Raw genomic sequence first — 26,834 nt, forward strand, 5'->3', positions numbered from 1 at the left:
TGAATCATCTTCCACCATACCTATTACGTAATATTTCGATAGAATTAACTTGAGTAGTTTAGAACGGGAGTCGGCCACTTAGAATGTAAAACGTGTAAAATAAAAGCCCAAGTATTAGAAATAGGTTGCATACGATGTATGTGGCAAGGCCACAAGAAGGACTAGACGTATGATGGTCAAAAATATACTGCCTGCCTTGCGCCAACTTGTTTGGTTTTGTTTATTTATTCAAATTTGTAGTTTTTTAGCATCTAAAAACCCTAACCTAATATCTTTCCTAACCAAGTCAATTTCGTTAAAGACCATTATAGGTATGTTTGATGACGTTTTCATTTTTGGTTTTCGATTTTTTGAAAAATATAAGCGTTTAGCCACTGTTTCTGATTTCTCGTTTCTCATATTTAAGAAATGAGAAATTTTGGAAGTAACAAAATCAATTTTCTTATTTTATATTTCAATTTCCAGTTTTAAATTTAATCAATATTAATTTATAAAATACATAATTGATATTAAAAAAAATATAAGATAAAAAAAAATGAATATTTAATTACAAAACTTAGGAAAAATTAACTTTTTTTAGTTTAAAATTTTAAGGGTGAAAAATAGAAATGTTACTAAACATGTTTATATATATTTTAATTTATGGAAAATAAGAAATAACAAACTAAAAACAACCAATTAATTTTGTATCTAGGTACGAGTTGGTTTTAAAATAATCTTTAGATATAATTTTGAAGAGGTATTCATTAAACTACTTGTTAAAATTTATGTGTTCGTTTGATAAAGTTAAAAGTTGATGATTAAATTTAATTTTAAGAAATTATTTAGGAGCGTTTTACTGTTTTTGTAAAGTTATTTGTTGGGGTGGACTATTGCCTACCACGTATCGACATTAGAGGCTATCACTTACCTAAATGACGAGGAGAACTAGATGAACTTCATCATTCAATGGACTTCAAGTAGCACATAAAGTTTAGCTGAGCCGAGTCACGTTTCACCTATTGGCCAACCTTTGGGACAAGCCGACCTTGAAGAGCAATTGCAGGCACGAAGCAGTAAACGTAATCTCATATGACATCGCAATTCGCGAGCAGTTGGAGAACTGTTTGCGTGCATAAATAGAATTCCCCACCTCTCAGACAATGTACACGAACTATATTCTTCTCGAATATAGATAGAATGAGTATTGGAGTGCTTACTTTTACAGATCCATTCATTCCTCGATATCAAGAGTGCAAGATTTGCTAATATAAAGTGGTTTTGAAACGATATATTTCAATTCTTTAGGAATTTTGATGAAATTCCTCTTACAAAGAAACAATTATTTAAATTTAAAAAGAAATGCAAATAATTGACTTAATGATCAACGTCAACCTAAACTATTCCAACAAATAAGATTTTCTTAATTTATATATTTAAAAAAGAACCTTATGCTATTTAGAAATAACAAAATAATGCATCAATTACATCTCTAATATCCCTAATGTAGAATGCGTCAATTATGCTATTTGGAAACTAGGGTTGACAATACCTTATAGTTCAACATTTAAAAAAAAAAAAAAAAAGTAACAAAGAGGTTTTCTAAAACTCATTAATTAAAAAAAAAAAAAAATCAAAGTTCTAGGCTAAATTTAGCAATTGAAGATAAAATAATTTTAACGGCCGTCTCTTAGGCTCTCAACTAATTTTACCAATCCAACGATATTATAATCAATAATAATTCTTCAATCCCTAAATATAACTTACAATTTCCATCGCTCTTCTCAAAATTTCAAAGATTGTGATTTGAGAGAATCCAATTAAAACGACTAATGGTCGCAAATTTTAACGAAAATAAACCTCTCGTTTGTCTTTCTCTAGAGTCCTATAAATTTTATTCATCAAAAAGATTTATTTATTATTATTATTATTATTTTTTACAATTAACATTTAAATGAAAGCAAAAGGAAGGTAAAAATTACAGTTAACATTTAAATGAAAGCCTTAATTACAGTTAACATTTAAATGAAAGCCTTAGGTAAGCATTTCTAAAGATGAATTTGGTCCCTTGTAAGTTTATCAATCTACCTATATGATTAACCTACTTAAAATTAACAAAACTTTTTATGATACGAACTTAAATCGTTAAAGTTTAATTTAAACAATACTAGAGTTCATGTACTAAATCGTTACTCCAACTAGAAGTAAAAGGACCAAAAATATTTTTTATCATAAAATTAAAGGTTCAGCGTAAAAATTGAAATTCTCTCTCTTTTTGGGGAAAAACTCACTTGGAAATATAATGCATATCAATCTCTAGCCTACTAGAGCAGATTTGGTAGAGGATACTTAAATACACATATATTTAATTAATGAGAAAAGAGTCTTATTATTAGTGGTAAAACTAACATAATTTCTGTAATATCATCATCAATCACATTTATTAGGTTATTTTATTAATGGATCATTTAAAGTAATCTATGATTAATTAAGAAGTCCCATAATTAATGGAAACTCATCTAATGTATAGGGTTAATAAAGTTTCCTCCTGACTCACGTTTGTTGTGTGTGTGTGTTTTTTTAATTTTAAAGAAACCTTATTATTAACAGGTTAAATTTTGAATTTTGTCCTTCCAATTTTAAAAGTTTCAATTTATTATATATGGTTTGGTTAAATAACTATAAACTACCTACTTGGAAATCCTTCTTCTTTTATTTTTATTTTTTGTTATTATTTAACCTTAAACCTTAATACAATAAATAAAAAACATTGGTTTGTTACCACATTAAAAAAATTCATCACAGTGTAACAACAAAACAATTTGTTAAGTTAAAAAATAAAAAAATTTGTGAGGTTGTATATTTGTTAAAAAAAATACAACATTCGCTCTAAGTATCGGTAGAGTTGTACGAAATACGAATAAGCCGTTGAATTCTCAATTTTGTTTTCAATAAATTTATGAGCTTTAAAATAAGTTTCTAAAAACTTTTTAATTTTTTTTTTCTAATATATTTATAAACTTTTAAATTTTGTGTCTAATAAATCTAAAAATCTAAAAAACACATTCAATTATATGTCTAGATTTGTTAATTTTTTTAATAATGAAATAGATAAATTTGAGAGATTGAATAGAGTTCAAGGACCTGTTAAGGTCTATTTAGTTCATTTTAGTTAATAGTTCTTTCAAAATATTCATTTTGTTACTGTACTTTCAACTTTTGTTTATATTTGTCTCAGTATTTTCAAATATATGTTTTGGTGGATGTACTTTTAGAAAGTGACAATTTTGGTCCATCCACTTTTATTTTTATCTAATTTCTTTCCATCAAAATTTTAATATAGCAATTCATTCACAAAATTTCTTAAACTTTAGCCATAAAATTGTATTGTTTTTTACTGTATATAAAAAATTTTATAAACAATAATCAAAATAATCCCCTTTTAAAAATTATATATTAAAGAATTTCTATTGTGTATAAAATTTTGTACGATAGAGACTAAAATGGTCACAGAGTAATTTTAAACATAAAATAAAAAATCTAATAACATATTGTATACTCTCGAAAAGTTGTGATTTTGATCATCACGTTTGAAAACATTAATTAAACTATTGTAATTAGAAAAAAAAGGAAAAAGAAAAAAGAAAAATGAAGGAAAAAGAAACCCACAACACAATTCATCCGGCTCACTCGCATCCGGTTCAAGCCATTCACTCGCGAGCGACTGCTCTTGTTTCACTTCGGGGAATTCGGGGAATTCGTATCTGATCCATTGCAGTGAGCGACGGGAGGAGAGAAATGAGAGCCATTTTGGGATTCTACGTTAACAACTAGAGCGGTTAATTCTTCCGATTACTGGAGAAAATGTTCACGTTTCGTAGTTTTTGATCAACAGTTCATGTTTCATGATCTATACAAACATGCCTCCGCTTGAACTCTAGCGGAGATTCTTCTCACTGTCTCTGAAATCACTTTGATTACAATTAGCAAATCGGAGCAGGTGGGGGAGGAGGATTATACATAATATATTTAGTGGAGAGGGTAGTGTGGCGGAGATGAAGGGCGGCGTTGGCGGGGGGAGCGGAGCTTCTGCTTTTATTCCGGCGAAAAGGCGATGGAGAGGACTCGTGATCGGAGTACTTGGCCTCGTTATCCTCTCAATGCTTGTGCCTCTTGTGTTTTTGCTCGGCCTCTACAATGGTTTCCACACTCCGGGTAACTTGTGTGCTATTTTCTTTCAATCGATTGGTCATGAGCTGTTCTGAATCTGACGTTAATTGATCGGATCTGTTCGTAGTTTTTACTGTCTCAATTGGGTTCGTCACATCTTATACACTCTCTTCTCTTTGTTTGATGCACTGCTGGATCTCGCGTCCCCCATTGGTTTCACCCTGTATTTGGCCCTTGTGATTTTATTTTCAAAAATGTTTCCAATCGATTTACTTGCATCTTCAGCGTAATTTGCATCATATATGGCCAGGCTCTTTAATTTTGATTTCCTTCATCTTTTTTCTTGTTTAATGTCTCTTTCTCCGTCCATTTGATACCCTTTGGGATTTTCTTTGATGAATGTCCCCGCGAATGAGGATAAGAAGCAATGCAGGCCTCTTCTCTTTACTATAATCTTTCATCTGCCTATTCTCTTTTGCGCCAATGTCTCTACTGATACTCACAGCTTAGTTGGGTTTGGCAATATTTCCCATTCTCAGTTCTTCCTTTTCAAGGAGAGACAATTTTCCAGTTGTGCATTATTTTTCATGAAAAATATATTTCTAACACCAATTATCTGCTTCTTCTGCAGGATATCCATCTGACACGCAAAATTCAAAATCAGTAAGGACTAACATTTGTGTTTGCGACATTTGGTTTTTAAAACTTATCCTGTAAAAATTATTTTGCTGTTTTGGAGTACATTTCTCTCGAGAGCCATTTTACTTGGTACTAGTATGTCAATTTACGGCCAGTGAAGAAAATGTTTTAATAATTTTTTTTTAGATAAGAAACTTTCATTGTATAAACCAAGAAAAGGGGGAACATGCTAAAGGCTGGGGTAGAGGAAACCCCACCAGAAACTAAACATCCACTTTCCAATTGTTCACGAACATGGAAAGGTTATAGTTACAAAAGAATTTCCTATAATTGATGCACCATCAAGAGGCAATGTGCTGTACATTCCTTAAAAAACTATCAAAAGTAGTAGACTTATCTTCGAAAACACGAGAATTCCTTTCAATCCCAAGATGCCAAAGGAGAGCTCAAGCACAACTCCATATAAACCTTGTCTTCTCAGGGAGAATCCACCCATGCAAAACTTCAATCATCCCGTCATCTATCTGTTTTGGAAAGCAGGTGGAGATCTCAAAAATCTCAAAGAGGAAATTCCAGCTCTTAGTCGCAAAAGGACAGTGCAAGAAGATGTGATCTATATTCTCACTGTGCTCCAAGCAAAGAGTGCAAACCGAGGGTGAAAGCATCCAGTTCTTGCATTTTCTCTGAAGTTTCTCATGTGTATTCAAGCTTCTATGAGCAAGAGACCAAAGGAAGACTTTGATCTTCTTTGGGGCCTTGAAGTTCCATATCGCCGAGATAAGAGGGGCCCTAAAAAAGGGGCTGCAATCCACCAACTTTAGACAGGCCGGTAGAGAACCGACCATTTTTATCTAGAGACCAACTTACACGATCCTCACCCTCCCCCCAGCCTCACCACATCAATAGCTTGGATAAGGCCCAACCAGCTTTCGACCTCCCAATCGACAAGGCATCTACGCAATCCTAGATCCCAATCATTTTCATTCACATTCCAACATTCCAAAATTGTTGCTTCGTTTTTTGTAGAGAGGTTGAACATGGCAGGGAACAAATTCTGAAGAGAGTCACTCCCAATCCAGTTGTCCGACCATAATTTAATTCGATTACCCTTTCTCACCTTGAACTCGAGGAACTTTGAGAAGAAACTGCTATTTTTGTAAATATCGAACCACAGTCTTCCCATTGCAAATCCTTTAGGAGGAAGAGTACACCACCCATCCCGTATATCTATATACTAACAATCACCCTCCGCCACAGAGCATTGTTATCTTGGGTAAATCTCCACATCCATTTAAGGAGTAAATTGTTGTTCTTTTGGTGTAAGCCCCTATTCCAAGGCCTCCATATTGCAATAGGTGATTACAAGAGTCGGTTGTGCTTCCCCATCCCCAAAAAAAATTTCGAGTCAACTTCTCAATTTCATTAACAACCTCCGTTGGAGCCTTCAAAACCAAAAAGAAGTAGAGAGGAAGACTTGTGATCACGGATTGCGCAAGAGTGAGCCTGCCATCCTTTGAGAGAGAAAGGTTCTTCCACTTGTCAATCTTTTATCTAACTTTATCAATCAAAGGTTCCCAAAAAGCTTTTTTCTTATAATTGCCCCCCAAGGGAATTCCCATATAGGAAATTGGAAGCCTTTCCACTTTGCAACTCAGTTTTCTAGCTTTGATCTGCAGCAAATCATCCACCAATTTTCCAGCATCCCTGTCTCATTTGGACAGAAGATCATAGTATCGTCCGCGTATTGTAAATGGGAGACTTCCACTTCCTATCTGCCGATTCCAAAGCCTCTAATCAGCCTTATTTGACTACATATGTGGACCATTCTGCTGAAGGAATTGCCTACTAGGGTGAAGAGGAAGGGGGAGAGCAGATCCCCTTGCCTCAAACCTCTCTTGGCAAGAATTTTGCCTCTAGGACGGCCGATAGGCGTTAATAAGGCCAGAGAAGTTTGCTGAAGATAGGCATCCCATGATCCATCTTCTCCACCTAGGACCAAAGCACTTCTGCTCCATGACTGCTTCCGAATAAGACTAATCTACCTTATCATAGGCCTTTTCATAATCTAGCTTCAACACAAAGCCTGATTTGTTTCTCACTTCCCAATCCCCTATTGCCTCGGAAGCAATTAAGATGGCGTCAATGATTTGGGGACCTTCAATGAAGGCCGATTGGGCATCATGAATGATCATCGGCAATACTTTCTTAAGTCTTTCTGCAAGCACCTTAGAGATGATCTTGTACAAAGAGGTTACCAAACTAATCAGTCTGAATTCTCCAACCTTCATAGCCTCCTTCTTCTTCGGAATCAAACAAATATAAGTCTCGTTTGTGCGCCGGTTGGAACTTTTTAGAAATGTTTTAATAAATTTCACTACCAGATATTTCTCAATTACTTATGGTTGGCTCGACACGAGAAGAAATAAGTCTTAATGGATCAGATTCTTCTCCATTAGGAAGTTTATCTACTGTCCCATTATTTTAGTTTCACTTTAACGAATGTTTATATGGCAGGGGTTTCAACCTGGTCATGTCGATGACATCATCAGAAAATTGGGACCAACTCTTCCCAAGGTCTATTAATATTCTCTGAGTTCTCTTTGCATGTTAGTTTTTTTTTTTCTTCCTTGCATCAGCTTTAGATAGTGCTTGGTTCGTTTTTACTATTATTGATGTTGTACTTGGACCAGTAGTGGATAAGTTCACCGTTGACGTTTAAATAAATGTATTGTATCACAGATCATTTGGGGATAGTATTTTGAAATTATTTCATGAAAATGCATGTAATACATTACCCGTAAGTGAAGGCTTTGAAAGTGTGATTTTCTTTTCCCAATATGAGGACAGCACAATTAAATTTCTGAAATCTGAATAATTGTTTGACTGATTAACTGAGATGAAATCCAAGTTCATACAAAGTTTACAGACGCAGCCAACGACATAGGCCTTTTACTTTGCAAACCTTTTATTTCCCCTGTTACCTCTGCCCTTTTGCTACTTCGAGCCCCTGCCTTCTCTAAAGATGATTCTGTGGTTTGTTGACTTTTTTCCCTCCCTTTTTCCCTTTAAGGCCTCAAAATCTTTCTGGGATGATGAAACTGACAGAAGTATAAGTTTCGGGATATTACTTGATCATATTAGATTTTTCAAAGGTCCAGGAATTTTGGAATATGATTCAAATGGCTAAGCGTTACATAAGAGGCCATCTCATATGGAACAAATCTACTTCTCCAGCATTTTTTTTTGCTCGTGTAATGTGAACCAACAGAGGTATTCTGCTTTTTCTGTATTGTGCTTTCTCCAATCACTTATGGGGTAATTTTTCGTCCATGGTTGACATCTCATGGTATACCCTTTTCTCTATGGAAACTTTCTTATTCAAATGGCCAGCTCAAGGTTGAAAAGAAAATGGGAATCCTTTTACCCTTTTTTTTTCTTGAAAAATCTTGGCAGTGTGATTAGAAGGGTTTTTGGGTAAAAAAAGAGGATATGGTTGAGGCTCCAGACCAAGATAGGTTTTTGATCTCTCTTTTGTCTACTGTTACCAAAGCCAAAGGTAGCACCTCTAGAGATAGAACTGAATGAAATTTGGGGCTTGCTTGAAGTATTAAATGGGGTGTAACCTGGCAGAGGAGAACAAGAGTGTGGTCACTCTGAGTTTTCTCCGTTGAACTGCTCTTTGTTAAATAAACAATCACTAACACAGTAAAGGTGCCCTTATTGGCAGTTTGGAAATGTAGGGGACAGGAAACTAAAGCTTGTTTCATGGACCATCTGCCATGAGGAGATGTGCTCCATTGAAAGGATTCAGGAAAAAATAAAAAAATCCCGAAGTATGGTTCTCAAACCAAACTGTGCATTCTTTGTAGGGATGCAGGGGAGATTCAAGGTCATTGGTTATTCCATTGCTTATTTAATACGAATCTCTGGATCTTCCTTTTATAGTATTTTTAATTTCCTTGGGCTTTGGACTTATCAACCGAAGGGAAATATTATCCAGTTGCTTTGCTGCCATAGACTTAGAACTTTGGAAGAAGATTGTAATTTTGTGGGTAAATGCTGTGGAAGCATTTACGACAGTAGGGAAAGGGAGTGGAATGGAAGTTTTTTTATTCCATCGATTATTCAACAAGAGGGAAAGAGAACGGAATGAAAGTCTTTTATTTGGAAAGTTTTCATTGCTTCTCCCGTGTTTACTTTCAAATTATTATTTTTTATTATACTCCCTTTAGTTAACTCAAATTGGGTTTGTTGGTAACTTTTCACTACATAAATGAAAGATGTATTTCTTGTTAAAAAACCAATTTTTTAGATGCTGTTGAAGAACAAAAAAGCTTGAAGGAAGGTCAAAGAGATCTTAGAAAGGAGCGTAAAGGCTAACTGCTGAATTTCATTTTTAAAGAACGCATCTTCTGGGGTATAAAGTGGCTTATCGATGGGAATGAGAACTCCAATCTATTTCACCATTGGACCTTTTGTAGAATAAGCTAGAACTTCATTACTGGATTGAAAGATGCCAAGATGGGAGGGTAAACTTCATTACTGGTAGAGCATCAATTCTTATTATTGGGATCCTAACAGTTTGCTATTAGAGCATCAATTCTGAATCCGAGTCTTTTAAAATTCTTGTTGAAGGTGCGACAATTGCTGCTCGAAACAAATGATATCGTAGAATCAATGCAAATGTTGTTGGCAAAGTTACAAAGATGGGCTAGAAGGAATTTGGATACTTAAGATGAATAGAAGCATCCGTTTGAAGAAATAAATCTCATGGGTCCGGGTCTTGGGGTGGGCGTAGATGTCCTGGGTATAGGGGAGCAAAGCTCTAACTCCCACTTATTAGGAAAAAAAAAGAAAAAGAGCAATGTAAGAGATGAAATAATGAAAGTCTGAGGAGGAAGGTAAATTAAGTTTGCTAAAAAAGAAACATCAAATGTGGAAATTACAAGTTGAACATGAACCATATTAGATCAACATGGAGTCAACTTGATATGGAACCCTAGAAAATTGCAGATAAAAACCCTTCCACCTAAGGAGGACCCCTAACTGTCAATTTCAAAACCCCCAGGTCAAATAGCACAATCCCAAGGGAAGATTAGACGAGGATTACCTTGATGATCGAAGACCAAGAGGTAAGGAGAACTGGTTCCCTACTTAAGGTTGAACACTCCACAAGAAGGTTGATCAAACCTAACTTAAATGTTCCGTGTTTGCAACCTAGATCAAGAATGGCAAAGTTGATGAACCCCTTAGTCATCACGATAAAACACTCCAAATTCATTCTGTCCAAATTGATCGTTCTGTTCACAAGATTAAATCCCTAATCTCAAAGGAAGTTAAAAGACTATACTACCCCCAATTAAATGTGACATAGTTAAATTAAAAAAAATATATAATAATAATAAATAATAGCTTTGTAAAGTTCCGTCATCTTCTTCTCGTGTCTTCATTTGGCTTCATCTTCGTCTCGTATATTCATTTGGCACCATGAGTAAAGTTTTGTCCCATCTTTATCCTCTTGATGTCCATTAGTGGAGCTCACTACTGCTTGGATGTGAGAATCAAATGCTAGCTGTAACTGTTTGGCCCTTGAACGAGTGATTGGTCCTGGCGGCAAGGCTAATGCATCTTGGTTCATATCATCTTCTCCCCCTTTTGAAGGATTCGTCCTCGAATCAAAATCATCACCTACATCAAAAGGAGTCAAGTCAGACACATTAAAAGTAGCACTCACGCCATACTTACCTTGGAGGTCAATTTGATAGGCATTGTCATTGATTTGCTTCGACACTTGGAAAGGTCCATCTCCCCTTGGGTTTAACTTAGAATCTCGCCGATGTGGGAATCGCTCCTTTCGAAAGTGAACCCAGACCCAATCTCCCTCTTTGAATACAATAGGCTTTCGGTGTTGATTGACTCTCGCTGCTACTTTGGTGTTTTGTTTCTCAATCCTTTCCTTAACCTCTTTATATAGCTCCCGAATGGCGTTGCCTTTTTGTCAGCTTGAAAATGCACAACCTCGTTAGAAGGCAAATGTAATAAATCAAGTGGTGATAAAGGATTAAATCCATAAACAATCTCAAAAGGAGTACATCTAGTGACACTATGCACAGCCCTATTATATGCGAATTCAATGAATGGTAAACAATCCTCCCAAGTTTTGAGGTTTCTATCAATTATAGCCCTAAGCATTGTCACCATTGTTCTATTAACTACCTCAGTTTGTCCATCAGTTTGAGGATGACATGTAGTGGAGTAGACTAATTTAGTGCCTAGTTTTCCCCACAGTATTCTCCAAAAGTGACTTAGAAACTTAACGTCCCTATCACTAACAATACTTCTAGGAATGCCATGTAATTTAACTACATCCTTGAAGAACAAGTCAGCCACATGTTTTGCATCATTAGTTTTATTACATGGAATGAAATGTGCCATCTTGCTAAACCTGTCAACTACTACGAATATGCTATCCTTTCCTTTTTTAGATCGTGGTAAGCCAAGTACAAAATCCATTGAAATATCTAACCATGGTCCGCTAGGAGTTGGTAAAGGCAAATAAAATCCATGTGGTTTTGACCTAGACTTCGCTTCCTTGCATGCAATGCATCTCTTACACTCCTTATGTAAGTCATGTCTCATTTTAGGCCAATAGAAATGTTCAGTCAACATGTCATATGTTTTTGCTACCCCAAAATGCCCCATTAAACCTCCTCCATGAGCTTCTTTAACTAGCAATTCACGAATGGAACAAGTAGGAATGCAAAGTTTATCCTTTCTATACAGGAAACCATCAAATAACATAAAATCATTCACCACACGTTTTTGCAGAAGAGATTCAAAAATAGGTGCAAAATGAGTGTCCTGAGAATACAAGGTCTTAATATGTTCAAAGCCAAGCAATTTAGTTTGAAGGGAGTTGAGTAAAACATACCTCCGAGATAGTGCATCGGCTACCACATTTTCCTTACCTTTCTTATACCGTATCATGTAGGGAAAAGTTTCTATGCACTCCAACCATTTGGCATGCCTTTTATTTAGCTTTTGTTGGCCCTTCAAATGCTGTAAGATTTGGTGGTCGGTGTGAATAACAAATTCCTTTGGCCACAAATAGTGTTGCCACGTTTGCAGTGCTCTCACTAAGGCATAAAGCTCTTTGTCATATGTAGAGTACTTCAGAGTTGCACCACTCAACTTTTCGCTAAAGTACATCAATGGCCTTTGGTTCTGCATTAAAACAGTTCCAATCCCTATTCCACTTGCATCACACTCAATTTCAAACGTTAGTTCAAAGTTAGGTAAGGCAAGTAAAGGTGCATTACATAATTTATTTTTCAACTCATTGAATGCACAGTCTTGAGCTTTACCCCACTCAAATTTCATATTTTTCTTAATAAGCTCATTAAGTGGTGCAACTATGGAACTAAAGTCTCTAATGAACCGCCTATAGAAACCAGCTAGTCCATGAAAGCTCCTAATTTCACTAGCATTCTTAGGTGTGGGCCACTCCCTAATGGCTTTAACCTTCTCAGTATCAACTTCCACTCCCTGTTTAGATATAACAAATCTTAGGAAGTTTATCCTTTCCATATAAAAATTACACTTTTTAAGATTAGCATAAAGTTTTTCTTTTCGAAGTGCAATCAGAACATACCTAACATGCTGAACATGATCCTCTAGTGTCCTAGAATATATCAGAATGTCATCAAAATAAACCACAACAAACTCTCCCAAAAAGTGACGCAATACATGGTTCATAAGTCGCATAAAAGTACTAGGTGCATTGGTCAAGCCAAATGGCATAACCAACCATTCATATAATCCATGCTTAGTTTTAAATGCAGTTTTCCATTCATCTCCCACATTCATCCTAATTTGATGGTACCCAGATTTTAAATCAATTTTTGTAAACAGGCTACATCCATATAATTCATCAAGCATGTCATCCAACCTAGGAATAGGGTGTCTATACTTAATGGTAATTTTGTTTATAGCCCTACATTCTACGCACATTCTCCAAGACCCATCTTTTTTAGGTACCAGCAAGGCAGGAACACTACAAGGACTCAAACTTTCTCGTACGTACCCTTGGGCAAGCAACTCGTCTACTTGCCTTTGAATCTCTTTAGCCTCTTGTGGATTTGTCCGGTATGCTGGTCGATTTGGAATTTGAGCACCGGGGATGAAGTCAATCTTGTGTTCTATGCCTCGCAAAGGTGGTAGCTCCTTAGGCAACTCCTCGGGAAATACACCTTTGAATTCCTGCAAAAGAGACACGAAAACACTAGGCAAAGGGGATTCAAGCTCCTCGGTTAGTAAGTTAGCTTCTTTAAACATAATCATGAGTATGGTTCGTTTTGAAAACATAGCTTTTCTAACCTCACCAGTTCTAGCACTCCAGCTAATTATTTTTTTCTCTTTTTTCTCATTAGGTCGCGAGTTATGCCCTTGCTTTTCTCTCAAACTCTCATTTTCTCTCGAGCTCTCGTTTTGTTTTCCTTTCTCTTTTTTGTTTCCCACATTTGCTTTTGCTGAGACCTCGACCTTTCTTTTCTCTAATTTTTCTTGATCAATAAGTACTTCTTTGGGGGATAGGGGAACAAGTACAGTTTTCTTACCATTGTGTGTGAATGTGTAACGATTAAGAAAACCATCATGATGAACTCTCCTGTCAAACTGCCAAGGCCTACCAAGGAGCATATCACCTGCATGCATCGGTAACACATCACATAGTACCTCGTCCTCGTATCTTCCAATGGCAAAAGGAATTTTCACCTGCTTAGTCACCTTGAGTTCACCACAATCATTAAGCCACTGTAGTTTATAAGGTTGTGGGTGGGGTTTAGTATCTAGGCTCAGTTGTGAGACCAAGCTAGAACTTACTACATTCGTACAACTCCCACTATCAATCACTACACTACAGGGTATGGTTTGCACAAGGCAACGTGTATGAAATAAGTTCTCCCTTTGATCCTCCAAGTTATCTTCCCTCATGTGAGTACTGAGAGCCCTCCTAGTGACTAAGGATAAGTATGTAGTATCCTCCACTTCTTCCTCACTCCCTAGGTCATTCATGGACTCATCCCTTTCTTCATCTACCTCGCTTGCATCTGTTACTATCTCTCCTTCTCTAAGGATCATAGTTCTCTTATTAGGGCATTCCCGACTTATATGTCCCACCCCATGGCATTTCCAACATTTAAGATCTCGACTCCTACCTGTGGGTGTGTCAGTTTTAGGTTTGGGTTTGGATGAAGTTTCCCCCTTATCTTTAGGTTTTTCACTACCCACTTTAAATTTAGAGTCAGTTGATTTGCCATCCTTTTTCCAAGACGAAGTTGAGTTTGAAAAATGTTTCTTATTAGCGTACCTCGACTTACGCCTTTGAATTTGCTTTTCAATTTTCACCGAAAAGTGCACCAACTCCTCCATATCCTCATACATCTGCAAATCAACACGATCGGCCACTTCTATGTTTAACCCATTCATAAATCGTGCCATGGTGTTCTCCTCATTCTCATCAATGTCTAATCTTTCCATCAATGTTTCCATCTTTTTATAATATTCTTCAACACTCTTATTTCCTTGGCGAAGAGCTTGAAGCTTCTATGCACAATCTCTCAAGAAGTGTGGTGGTATGAACCGCCTCCTCATAAGCTCCTTCAGTTCCAACCAAGTTTCCACTCGACCTTCTTGTCGTCTCCTTCTCCTAGAACACACCTTATCCCACCAGGTCTGTGCGTAACTCTTAAAATGCGTAACAGAGATAGTTACCTTTTTCTCTTCTGTGAGGTTGTTGCCATAAAATATATGCTCAGCTTCTTGTTCCCATTCTAAATAATCTTCCGGGTTGGAAGTGCCATGGAACTTGGGAAATTTAACCTTAATGTTTCCAAAGCCCCGATCTACATGGTTGTCTTCTCTCCTCCCTTGTTGCCTTCTATTATGAAGACCTCCTCTTCCTCTCACTCCTCGGCGTTCTCCTCTTTTAGGTACTGCAACCTCCGGCTCCTCATCTTCATCTTCTTGCCCTAAGTCTTCTTCCTCCTCCAAAACTTCTTCAGGCTGCCTTCTTCCTTGAGGTCTATCCCTAGCTTGAAGTCTTTGCTCCATCCTATCTAACCTCTCATTGATCATGGTCTCCACATTTTGCATGACTCTCGCAAGGAGTTGTTCTTGTGGTTCCATCCCTTCTACATCTCCATTAGTAGGTCTATCTCCTAAGTTTGACATTGCTGCAAAAGAGAAAACAATTAAAGAAAAAGTGGACCTCACAATTCACTCCCTCACGTGTTCACTCAATTGACGTGGTTCGCTCGTGTTTACGCTCAAAATGATGCTCTCTCACAAGGATACAATCTCTCTCAAGTACAGGGTGATGATCCAAGAGTTTGCAACCAAGAAGCTAATGAAGCAAATAAGTAACAATTCAAATAGGAATGATTGTAAAGTGTCAAACTTAAGTAAGAAACAAGTAGAACCCACGAAATAAGAAAACTAAGAATCAAGAACCTAATATTCAAGATCCGACAAACTAGAATAGAGAACAATGAAAATAAGATATATGGAATTAAGAATCAAAGACTCAAAATCCAAAGAATTATGCAAGATGAACAAAAAAAAAAAAACAACTAGACAAGAATATTAAGGTAAAATTAACAAAGAAACAATGAAAATTTAAGAAGCAACAAAACTCACAAATTCTCCCCGACTAAAAGAAATTGGCCAAGATAAAACTTGAATGATTTGTAGAGCTTTATTTTGCAAATTAACTAGGAAGCTTAAAATTGTCAACGACTTAATTCCATGGAGTTGCTTCAGCTACCTCAATAATATCCCTTCACCAAAAATCATTGCCAAAAATCAATTCATCTCATTCAAACAAATTTGACCACCCTGCTTCAATTAATGATCATCTGCTTGTTTGACACATCCTTTGTCAATATCCATCATGAATTTATCAAAAACAAAGAACAAAACAGTTCTCTTCCTTAATTATAAATTAACCTGCATGCTCCAATAATAAAATTAAGCTGTTTGCTTAATTTAATTTTCAGCTGCTTCAATTCACAATTAATGTCTTCGATTTTCACAATCAAATCTGCCGCTCCTTGCACAGATTGAACCCCTTTTGTTTTTTTTTTGTCTTCAATTCAAATTCAGCCGACAACACTTCTCCCGCATTAAGTAGCCACCGCAGAAACTCAAACCACTGTCATCGCACTAGAATTTTTTTTTTCTCTTCTCTGATACCACGCTGCAGATCACAATATTTTCCCTTTTTTTTTCACAAATTACGGAACCAATAAATAATTAATTCCTATTTGTGCTAGACTCAACCAGAAAAAGGAAACAATAATATAAAAATCAAAGACACAGATATACCCGATCTAGAGCCTAAGCTCTGATACCAAATGATATGGAACCCTAGAAAATTGCAGATAAAAACCCTTCACCTAAGGAGGACCCCTAACTGTCAATTTCAAAAACCCCAGGTCAAATAGCACAATCCCAAGGGAAGATTAGACGAGGATTACCTTGATGATTGAAGACCAAGAGGTAAGGAGAACTGGTTCCCTACTCAAGGTTGAACACTCCACAAGAAGGTTGATCAAACCTAGCTTGAATGTTCCGTGTTTGCAACCTAGATCAAGAATTGCAAAGTTGATGAACCCTTAGTCATCACGATAAAACACTCCAAATTCATTCTGTCCAAATTGATCGTTCTGTTCACAAGATTAAATCCCTAATCTCAAAGGAAGTTAAAAGACTATACTACCCCCAATTAAATGTGACATAGTTAAATTAAAAAAAAATATAATAATAATAAATAATAACTTTGTAAAGTTCCGTCATCTTCTTCTCGTGTCTTCATTTGGCTTCATCTTCGTCTCGTATATTCATTTGGCACCATGCATAAAGTTTTGTCCCATCTTTATCCTCTTGATGTCCATTAGTGGAGCTCACTACTGCTTGGATGTGAGAATCAAATGCTAGCTGTAACTGTTTGGCCCTTGAACGAGTGATTGGTCCTGGCGGCAAGGCTAATGCATCTTGGTTCATATCACAACTCATCCAAAAGATATCAGACGATCATAAGCAAAGGTGGAACGTGACTAGATGGTGGCAAGCACACTAGAAAACACTAGCCAAATTGAATGGACCAATCACTAGTTGAACATGCTGAAATGCTTTTTTCATGTAGAAAGTTCAGCCATTGGGGATTAAAAGGAGACGTCAAAAAAAACTTGGGGAAGGCCTGGACAAACTAAAGCGGGTATGACATTAAGCAAGATGAGGGACATGTTTTATCGTAGGAATAGCTGCCAATTGAAGGTGGTAACATGGGAGAGGAGAAAAAGAAGGCGGTGTTGGCGCAAAAGCCTTATAAGTTGGAAGTTTTATGAGGAATATGAGAGAAGGGAAGAGGTGGAGAAGGAGGAGGAGGACACTGCAAATTTATGTGCAAATATAGAGGCGAATAGAGAGGCATCACACCTTTGGGTTGTCAGGTTGATAATGGAAAGACCACAAAGATTGATGAGCATACAACTAGATTTGTAGGAGTATACCTAGAGGTAAGGTTTATGCTTCTAGAGGTCTTAGGCAAGGCCCCTTGCCTCTGTTGCTCTTTAATTTAGTGGTTGACAGTTTCAGCAGGTTGGTCTCAACTAGAGTGGATAAAGGGTGCTATCGAGAGTTTTTAAGGTAGGAAGGGATAGAACACATCTTTCTCATCTCCAATTTCCGGATGTCGCTCTCCTTTTGCTTCAATCAAGAAAGGTCATTTGTTAATCTTAATAGTCTTCTATCCTTCTTCGAGGCTATTTCGAGCCTTAAGATTAATAGAGGAAAAAGTTTGGTCTTGAGGATTAATTGCGACTACACGAAGATAGATGATTGGGCTTATTTGATGGGTTTTGAGGTGAGTAGTCTTCCATTCTCTTACCTTGGGCTCCCTTGGGAAGCAATTCAAGGATATTGTCATTTGAAACCCTATCTTAGAAAAGGGTCAAAAGCGTCTTTCTTCTTGGAAAAAGACTCGAGGGAAAGATTAATGCTCATACAGTCGTAAGTGGAATCCAACCTATTTCTTGTCCTTATTTAGAATTCCTATTTTGGTGAGTAAAAGTCTTTAGAAAATCATGAGGGATTTCTTATGTAAGGAGTTGATTGGGGGGTTCCATTTGATTTGGTGGGACACTGTTTCACGTCCTTTGGATCTAGGGCTTGGGCATTAGCAAGCTAAGGCTGTGTAATGAGGTCTTGTTGGCCAAATGACTGTGGCATTTCTTTAAGGAACTGGACACTTTATAACATAGGATTATTATGAATAAATACAGTTTGCACCCTTTGTATGGGTTAAGGCTTTTCTAAAAACACCTGGAATACCATTTCTTCAGGTTTCTCCTTAATTTGTAAAATGCTCTTTTGGGAAGGTTTAAATATTTATCTGGGGAGGATTGATGGGTGGGAGACAAGCCTCTTTGTGCTTTGTTCCTTTGGTTATATCATCTTTCTGATTGGAGGTTACATTCGGTGGCCTTTGTTATGCCTTTCTTGGGTTCTAACTATTCTCTTTACTTAGACTTCCACTGTCCTTTATCAAATAGAGAGATGTTGGATGTCTACCCTTATTTCTCTTCTAAGCAATGTTCAAACAGGTTTGGGAAGGAGGGATGCTTGTTTTTGGTCCCCGATCCTTCGATAGGCTCTTCTTGTAGCTCTTTGTTCGAGATTTTATGCGCCCTTTTGCCCTATCCTGGTGCCCCTTCTTTTTCTTCTCTTTGGAAGGTTAAAATTCTAAAAAAAGTCGAATTCTTTGTGTGGCAGGTTTTACATAGGAGAGTTAACACCTTAAGCCTCATTAATTTACCAAGAATTAAAACGATTTAGAATCAAACATAAAAAAATCAATCAGAATGAGAATGTTATTTTTTTGATGTTGTTTACCATAAATTTTCTAGAGTCGAAATAGGAATTAGATATATAAAAATTACTAGAATACCACTTTCTTATTTCTAGCTAATTACAAATACAATATCTAAAAACTGTGCCAATATTTTTTTAGTTAAAAAATAATATATTTTATTTTATTTTATTGATAAAAAATATTTTTTATGATAAAATTGATTTAATATTAACAAATAATAAATAAATAAAGTAAAATAACATCAACTAAGAAAACATTAATATAATTTTTATTAGAACAACAATCTTTAATATAAGATATTATTAAATTTATTGTTATAATATTTAAGAATAAGTAATTCTATTGATTTTGATTAATAATAACAAAGTAAAATTATGTATGAATTTGTAAATATTTTACAATAAAATCACATCAATTAAGAAAAAATGAAATATTATTAGTAGTATTAATAAGCAACCTATTGCGCTTCCAAATATTCTGCGGGATCTTCACTACTAATACTAACCTTGAAATCTTCTTCATCATTAGGCAAAACGTTATCCTTGAAATGTAAATTTGACTGCTCACTTGTTGAACCCTTTTGTTTTGGCTTTTGGGATCTTGTGGGTTCCGAATAAGGATGGTTGTTCTTGGTTAGAGTAGGTTCTCTATTTTCTTCCCTTTCGTGACAAGGGCATAGTTCTTTGGGAAACTTTTTTTTTTCCTCGCTTTTTTATGGGCTATATGGCTTGAGAGGAATGGTAGAATTTTTAGAGAGATGGAGAGGTATTAGGAAGAGGTTTGGGAGGTGTTAGGTTTAGTACCTCTTTATAGGTCTCGATTACTAAAATGTTTTATAATTACCAATCAAGTTTTATTCTTTTGGATTAGAGTCCATTCGTTAGTCGGGACTCCTTCTAAGGGGCTAGCTTTTTTGTATGCCATTGTGTTTTTTTTTTTCATGTTTCTCAATCAAAGTTTGGTTTTTCAAAAAAAAAAAAAGGCTTTGAAGGAGCATACGACAAGAAGTTGCAAAAAAGGGGTGGCATTGATGGAAAGCTAAAACACGTGCAGGAGGAAGTGTTCAGAGGTTTGGTTTAGGGATGAAATGTACAGGGCCTTGTAGAGGAAGACTATTCAGGGGCCCAGTGGATTGCTTGTTTAGAAGATATCTGTGGGCAACCACTAATTTTCTTTTTTGTTGGGCTGTTTTTTCTATGCCACTTTATTTTATTTTCTTTCCTTTCTTCTCAATGAAAGCATATTTTCTTATTGAACGAAAAAACTACTAATTTTCTTTTGTTGACTTATAGACTGATTTTCTACAGTGGGATTTTTTTTGGGGTTCTTCTAGCAAAGTCTTGGGCTAGTAAAGACGATTTAGGCTGAAAGGGTGGAGTTATTCTGAAAAATGAGAAAAAAGAAAAGAAAAGAAAAAGAAGTTAGATATGTCTTGTGAATTTTGCTCCTCTACAATTTTTGAGCTTACTTGGGAGATTTGGCTGATTAGCACACCTTGAGGACGAGGTGTGTTTCAAGGGTGGTGTAATGTTAGAGGGTTATAGTAGGAAGATTAGAGGACGGCAGACTTGTAATTACTTGGGTACTTTGTTTGGGTGGCATGGTTATAAATAGGGAGAGATATGGAGTTTGGGGATGGGTAGAACTCTGGGGATTTGTCCGTTGTGGGAGAGAAATAGCCCTCTCAATTCCTTGGCATACATGCTGGTGGGTCACCCCTGCAAAAGGGAGAAAAAGATCCTTTGGATGCATTTCATACGAGCGATTCTTTGGGCTACTGGGATAGAAAGGAGCCATAGGATTTTCCAAGACAAGGAGCTTCCTTTTGATTGTTTATTTGATTCTGTAGTTTTCTTAGTTGTCTCTTGGTGTTCCTCTCTTTTATTACTATAGTTTATCCACCTGAAGAGGTATTTTGTAACTCCCTTGGATCAAGGTTTTCTCCTCCTCTTAATTTCATCTTATTAGTGAGCTTGTTTCTTCTCAAAAAATATAAGCGATGTAATTTCTCTTTTTATTGTAATATAATCTTGTGTTATTTTCTTATATCAGGATCCTAATAGGATGCTTTTTATGCAGTCCTTTATTTTGGTCAAGGAGATAATATCTCCTTCACTCTCTTTTTATGCTCAAATATTGGTTTTAATGAATTCAATGTGTTTCTATATATATAACAATAACGATAAAGATAAAAATTAAAAAAAAAATCTTTCATTACCATTCATACAGACAAAAAAATTTAGAAAGTTAAGACACTTGGATCCAATTATGCAGCTAATGCACCAAGTAGAAGAGCACATTTACTAACCATCCAAAGGTGAGAACTTATTCCTTTTGATGGTCTAAAAGGAATTTATAAAACAGATCAAAACTTCCAAAATATTTGGTCCAGAAGTTGAAGTCTTGAATACTGCAAGGATTATTACACAACTGATGAGTTTCTCAAAGAAGACCGTCTCTGATTATTCCCATATGTATTATCATAGTTATGGAAAACTGTATCTACTTTAATCGTTTGGGAAAGTTCAATTTTTGGTTGATTATAGTTTTTCTTTTATAGGAAACAGAAATATTTCTTATCGGTATGCTGAAATATTACAAAAGAAGGGAAGGCAGCCTCATGCAAGAGGGAGTTACAAAAAATCCTCCCAATTAACCGAGAGATAGTTTTAGTTATAGCTTGTAAAGGGATGTGTGCACTTACAGTTTTACACCAAGATAAAGCATGAACGAAATTGCTTTCCAAAAATCTCATTGGAAGAGCGGCAGTTTCTCATCCATGTAGGAAATTGGCATCAGGCTCGGGCTTCAGTTGTCATATTTCATTGCTTCTTTTTCTTTATTCCCTTTGTGAGGTTAAGAGTTGCTTACTTCAGTGTATGTGTATTATTCATCTGTATGTACATGCATATATATGTGTGTGCACAAGCTTATGTAGGTATCCTCCATTTGTTGATTTTATCTTTTCTTCATATTTATCTTTATTTCAATCTTAAACATTAATAATACATGGATATTTTGATGTATGTGCTTATGTATTCTGATGTAGTTAGTAGGTTATGTCGGTTAGTTAGTTAAACTGTTAGTTCTTGGTTGCTGTTATTTTAGTTATTGAGTACTTGTTATCCCAGCAGCCTCTATAAATAGCTGCTGGATTTCAGTGTTTAGAGAATACAATTCTCTTCAAGATTTCTACCTAGATTGTGTACACCATATTCTCTAATGTAATTGATGTTTAAGATTAAGTATTATGGTAAAGAGTTGTTATTTTGGCAGTTTAAATTAGTGCTGAATCACCTTTGGTCTGCATTTTCAGGATGTATTTCAGAACTATGCCATTAAACCTCAGAAGGAAGTTAAAGGTTTCATACATGACAGTCAGGAAGTTAAAGGTGTCATACATGACAGTCAGGAAGTTAAAGGTGGCATACATGACAGTCAGGAAGTTAAAGGTGCCATACATGACAGTCAGGAAGTTAAAGGTGTCATACATGACAGTCAGGAAGTTAAAGGTTTCATACATGAGGAAGCAAAAGGTCTGATTGAACGAATCCTTGTGTGCAAGTATTTAGATAATATTGTCTGGCATAACTGTCCATTTAAATATTCTTGTTTGAAAAATCTACAGATTTGCAACCTCCAAAAGTTGATACTCGGCCGACGCATTCCCATGAAAATGTATGAATGTATTAGGTGATGGAGCTTATATACTGCTTCTGAATTTCAAGTGGTTTAATAGTTTTTGTGGTTGTTTATATGCCTTTTTTCAGAGTACCAAAGTTGGTGGTAGAGTCCAGGCTGCCCGACGTATGACTGTCATGGACGAAAGTGGAAAACCATGTGAGTGGAAGTTTGGAAGCTATTGTATTTGGCGACAGGAAAATAGAGAAGTTATTAAAGATTCTATGGTAAAGAAATTGAAGGATCAGCTTTTTGTCGCTAGAGCATACTATCCTAGCATTGCAAAACTTCCATCACAAAGCCAGTTATCTCAAGAACTGAAGCAAAATATTCAAGAGCTGGAACGTGTTCTGAGTGAATCAACTACAGATCTCGATCTTCCTGCGCAGTAAGTTGTGGTAGTGTTTATGATTTTAGTGATGAAAATGGATGCAAAGTGAAGAATTACAACTCAGGATCCAAACCTAAAATTCCCCCAAATAGGAAATTACATTTACATAACACTATCCCACCCTCAGTTAGTTACAAAGGAATTTCAAGGACGGAGAGATTACAAAGTGAACACCAAAAGGAGCAATGGAATTTAGCCAAATCAAAACTGTCTCCTTAATCCCTTTGTCATTATGTATCCTGATATTTCTTTCCTCACATAGCCTATTGAAACGCTTTAACTGTGTCATTCATCAAGTACACTCCACACCATGTCCACATAGCATTAGAACCACATTATTCTTCATCGAGTTGATCAAATAATGAGGAAACATCTAGTTCGTTTATTATTCCTTCTACTATTTGCTAATACTTGTTAATTACGACCCCAGTTTGGCTCTACAAGTGACGTTTTGTATCTAATTGACTAATTGAGTTTTCTGAATGTAGTTTATCTTTCACATCTGGTTTCCTATTTTGAGGTCTGCCAATTTTGGCTCTCAATGATAATGTTTGTGTATTCTGACAAGTTTACTAAACATAGTTTATCACTCCATTTAGCTTGCTTTTTGGAGGGGTCTTTAAATTTTGGGTTATTTGTCACCGAATCTAGCTTGAGCCTCGCTTATATATAACTAGCACTATGTTTATTGAACTTGTAAACATCATCTCTTAGTGGTATGCCAATGATTTAAGGCTACTTCGATAGCAAATAAATTCAAATTGGAATATTATTATTCTTTCCATCTTTCTAATCTCTTAATTCTATATTTGGAAAGCTTTGTAACGTGAGGTTGGGAAATAGCATCTGCCATACTCCGAAGGCCTACTAGCTTGTCTACTTACATTTTTGCAAATATTTTCAAGGAGACAGAAAATTCATATATGTTAGGCAAACTAATAAAGGCTATAGGCTTATTGGAAAATATTTAGCCTCTGTACTATCTAGTTGCTTTACTTTATCATTTTTCTTAGCTTATTGAATCTTTGTTTAAGAAATCCTTATATTTCTGCCGTGGAAAACTTTCCGCTTCAATTTCTTAATCAGGATAGAGAAAAAGTCACTGAAGATGGAAGCTGCAATAACCAAAGCTAAATCATTCCATGTGGACTGTAATAATGTGGACAAAAAATTACGACAAATATTTGATCTGACTGAGGATGAAGCTAATTTTCACATGAAACAGAGTGCCTTTCTCTTCCAACTTGCTGTTCAGACCATGCCAAAGACCCAGCATTGCTTGTCTATGCAGCTAACTGTTGAATATTTTAGGATTGGTTCAACCGATTTGGAGCCCTCTCAGGCCGAGAAATATGCAGATCCCACTTTGAACCATTATATAATATTCTCGAATAATATACTTGCATCATCAGTGGTAATCAACTCAACAGTTATGCATGCAAAAGTGAGTTAAATGTTTTTATTTTTTGTACTTTTGACTTGTATATCTGCATTACTCGTCAAAATGACACTGATTACCTACTCCTTGATGTTCTAGGAAAGTGGGAATCAGGTTTTTCATGTATTGACAGATGGAGAGAATTACTTTGCCATGAAACTCTGGTTTTCGAGGAATAGTTATAAGGAGGCAACTGTTGAAGTATTAAACGTTGAGCATATTAAACTCAATGATCATAAAAATGCAACTCTTGTATTGCCTCAAGAGTTCCGTGTCTCATTTCGAACTTTAACTCACTCTAGGACAGAATACATTTCGATGTTTTCACATTTGCACTACCTTCTCCCTGAAATATTCAAGAACCTGGAAAAAGTTGTAGTTTTGGAGGCTGATGTTGTTGTTCAGCGAGACTTATCAGCCTTGTGGAGCCTTGATATGGGAGGAAAAGTTAATGGAGCTGTACAGTTCTGTCAAGTGAGGTTGGGCGAGCTGAAAAGTTTTCTGGGCGAGAATGGCTACGATCAAAATGACTGCTCTTGGATGTCAGGATTGAATGTAATCGATCTGGCCAAGTGGAGAGAGCTTGATCTTTCTCGAACTTTCCGTAGTTTGGTCAGGGAGGTAAGTCTCAGGCATTGACTGTGCTAAGTTATAAGGAAAGATACTTGATTGTTAATTCTAGATATCTAGAATAGCTCGTGCATAAACATGCATGCATTGTAGACAGACATTCTTAAACATGCTTTCTTGCATTTTCACAATCATCCACTCACGCATGCCGCAAAAGTAAATCAAGAAAAGAATTTATTTATTTTTTTTATTTTATAGAATTTCCATTATATATTTAATTTAATGGTCCTATATTGAGGCAAGCCTTAATCTTCCTGATCATGAATCTTCCACTGCAGATGGCTTTAATATGTTATACAGCATTACTTAAGCCGATGCTCAGCATATTTTAGAATTGTCATGTCTATTCTATGATATGTTTGCAAATTCTGCACTAAATAAAATTTCCTCTTAAGTTTTGTTTTCATGTATCCTATTCGTACTCAGATTCCTTTCAGTCTGTGCCTCTAATATTTGAGTTGCTTGCCATCAGATTATCCGACTCTTTCTCTGACTTCATAACCATTGTTGAACAGCAGAAGAGCATGCAGGGCCGATCAACCGATACTACTGCATTGCGTGCAAGCTTGCTTACTTTTCAGGGCCAGGTGTATGCCCTCGACGATTCATGGTCTCTATACGGATTAGGTCATGACTACAAGCTTAACGCCCAAGACATCGAAAATGCTGCGACATTACACTACAACGGGTACTTGAAACCTTGGCTGGAGTTGGGTATCCCAAAATACAAAGCTCACTGGAAGAAGTTTCTAGACAGAGAAGATCTGTTCTTGAGTAAGTGTAACATAAATCCGTGATGAGTTTGATGATTCTACCACACCGTCTACTACTCAGAATTCCAAGAAATCTGGAGCTCAACTAATCAAGTATAATTTTCGTCGACAAACGGGATTGCCCTCAACTGACAGAGAGCTCATTTTTTTCGGTAAATAAACTACTAGCTCCATCCAGATCAAGTTTGCTTGTGGTGACTTCTGATATATCATCACTTCTGTGGTATTCTTTGAGATTTGATGAAGAAGAGAGAGCAGCGGTAGAGATTTCTCTTTGTTTGCTAGTTGGTTTGTTGAATGAGAAACTGAGTTTTGGAAAGTGTGGCAAATAAGGCAAAAGATGCAGAAAGGCTCAAGATTCGCTTGGAAGTTAATGAGAATATGTTCTTGTCTTATGCCTTAACAGGATTGTTTGTCTGTTGATGTCACTCATATTAATATATAAATATGATATATATATATATAGTTTATATAGTTAGATTAGGTTCTCACGATTCTAGTCAAAGTGAAACTATAAATTTTTTGACAATTCGTATTCAATTTGATTATAATAGAGTTGTTTTGGAGGCATTTTGCCTATTTTGTGAGCAGCATTATTCTCTTGACTTTGATTGTGCAGCAGCTATAATGATTATTTACACTGGAAGTTGTGGCAGCTACAAATTCTCTCCTTATTGTTCTTCTCAGCCTATTGAACTTCCAGCTTCTAGCCCAGGTACTATATTCTCCTAAGTTGCCTTTAAATATGATATATGAGGTTCCAGAAAAGTACTTAGTCCGGGATGAGAACTATTTTATTTTTAGTTTTACGTTTTTAGAAATGGGAAATACTTGGCTCCTCAACAATGAAGAGGAATTTTGTCCTCCTCACCGTTAAATATTCGACCGCTCATTATTATTTTTAAAAAGTCTATGTTTTTGCATTTCTTCCTCTTAGTTGTCAATCATTTAAGGGGCGAGGAAGACAAGGTTTCTCCTCGACAATGAGGAGCCAAGTATTTTCCTTTAGAAATTATGCTTGTGTGTTCACAAGTTTCTTGGTATGCTTTATTTTTAATATATTTGAACACTTAGCTAAGTTTAAAAAATAAAAACAAAATTTTGAAGACTATTTTTTATTAATTTTAAATTTTGGCTTAAAATTTGAAATATTTTTCAAAAAATATATTCAAAACTAAGAAATACACGAGAGAAAGTTGTGCT

At 35.9% G+C, this 26,834-nt stretch overlaps 1 protein-coding gene across 3 annotated transcripts; it reads left to right on the forward strand.

The window, feature by feature from the left end:
* The first annotated feature begins 3,677 nt into the window (after positions 1–3,677).
* GAUT7 (galacturonosyltransferase 7) lies at positions 3,678–26,227 on the forward strand. 3 transcript variants are annotated; one of them, XM_022300504.2, is made up of 9 exons: positions 3,678–4,194; positions 4,781–4,812; positions 7,303–7,362; positions 22,035–22,254; positions 22,347–22,396; positions 22,489–22,787; positions 23,877–24,234; positions 24,328–24,849; positions 25,374–26,227. In XM_022300504.2, the coding sequence occupies exons 1-9, from the start codon at positions 4,035–4,037 to the stop codon at positions 25,653–25,655; spliced, it is 1,983 nt and encodes a 660-aa protein (XP_022156196.1). In that variant the 5' UTR covers positions 3,678–4,034; the 3' UTR covers positions 25,656–26,227. The 3 variants fall into 3 exon arrangements, with proteins under 3 accessions (XP_022156196.1, XP_022156197.1, XP_022156198.1); XM_022300505.2 differs by having other exon boundaries at positions 25,377–26,227; XM_022300506.2 differs by lacking the exon at positions 7,303–7,362.
* Positions 26,228–26,834: the final 607 nt, after the last annotated feature.

The sequence above is a fragment of the Momordica charantia genome (assembly GCF_013281855.1).
Source record: "Momordica charantia cultivar OHB3-1 chromosome 1 unlocalized genomic scaffold, Mcharantia_2.0 BLBB01000001.1, whole genome shotgun sequence".
In the NCBI taxonomy this organism is placed as follows: domain Eukaryota; kingdom Viridiplantae; phylum Streptophyta; class Magnoliopsida; order Cucurbitales; family Cucurbitaceae; genus Momordica; species Momordica charantia.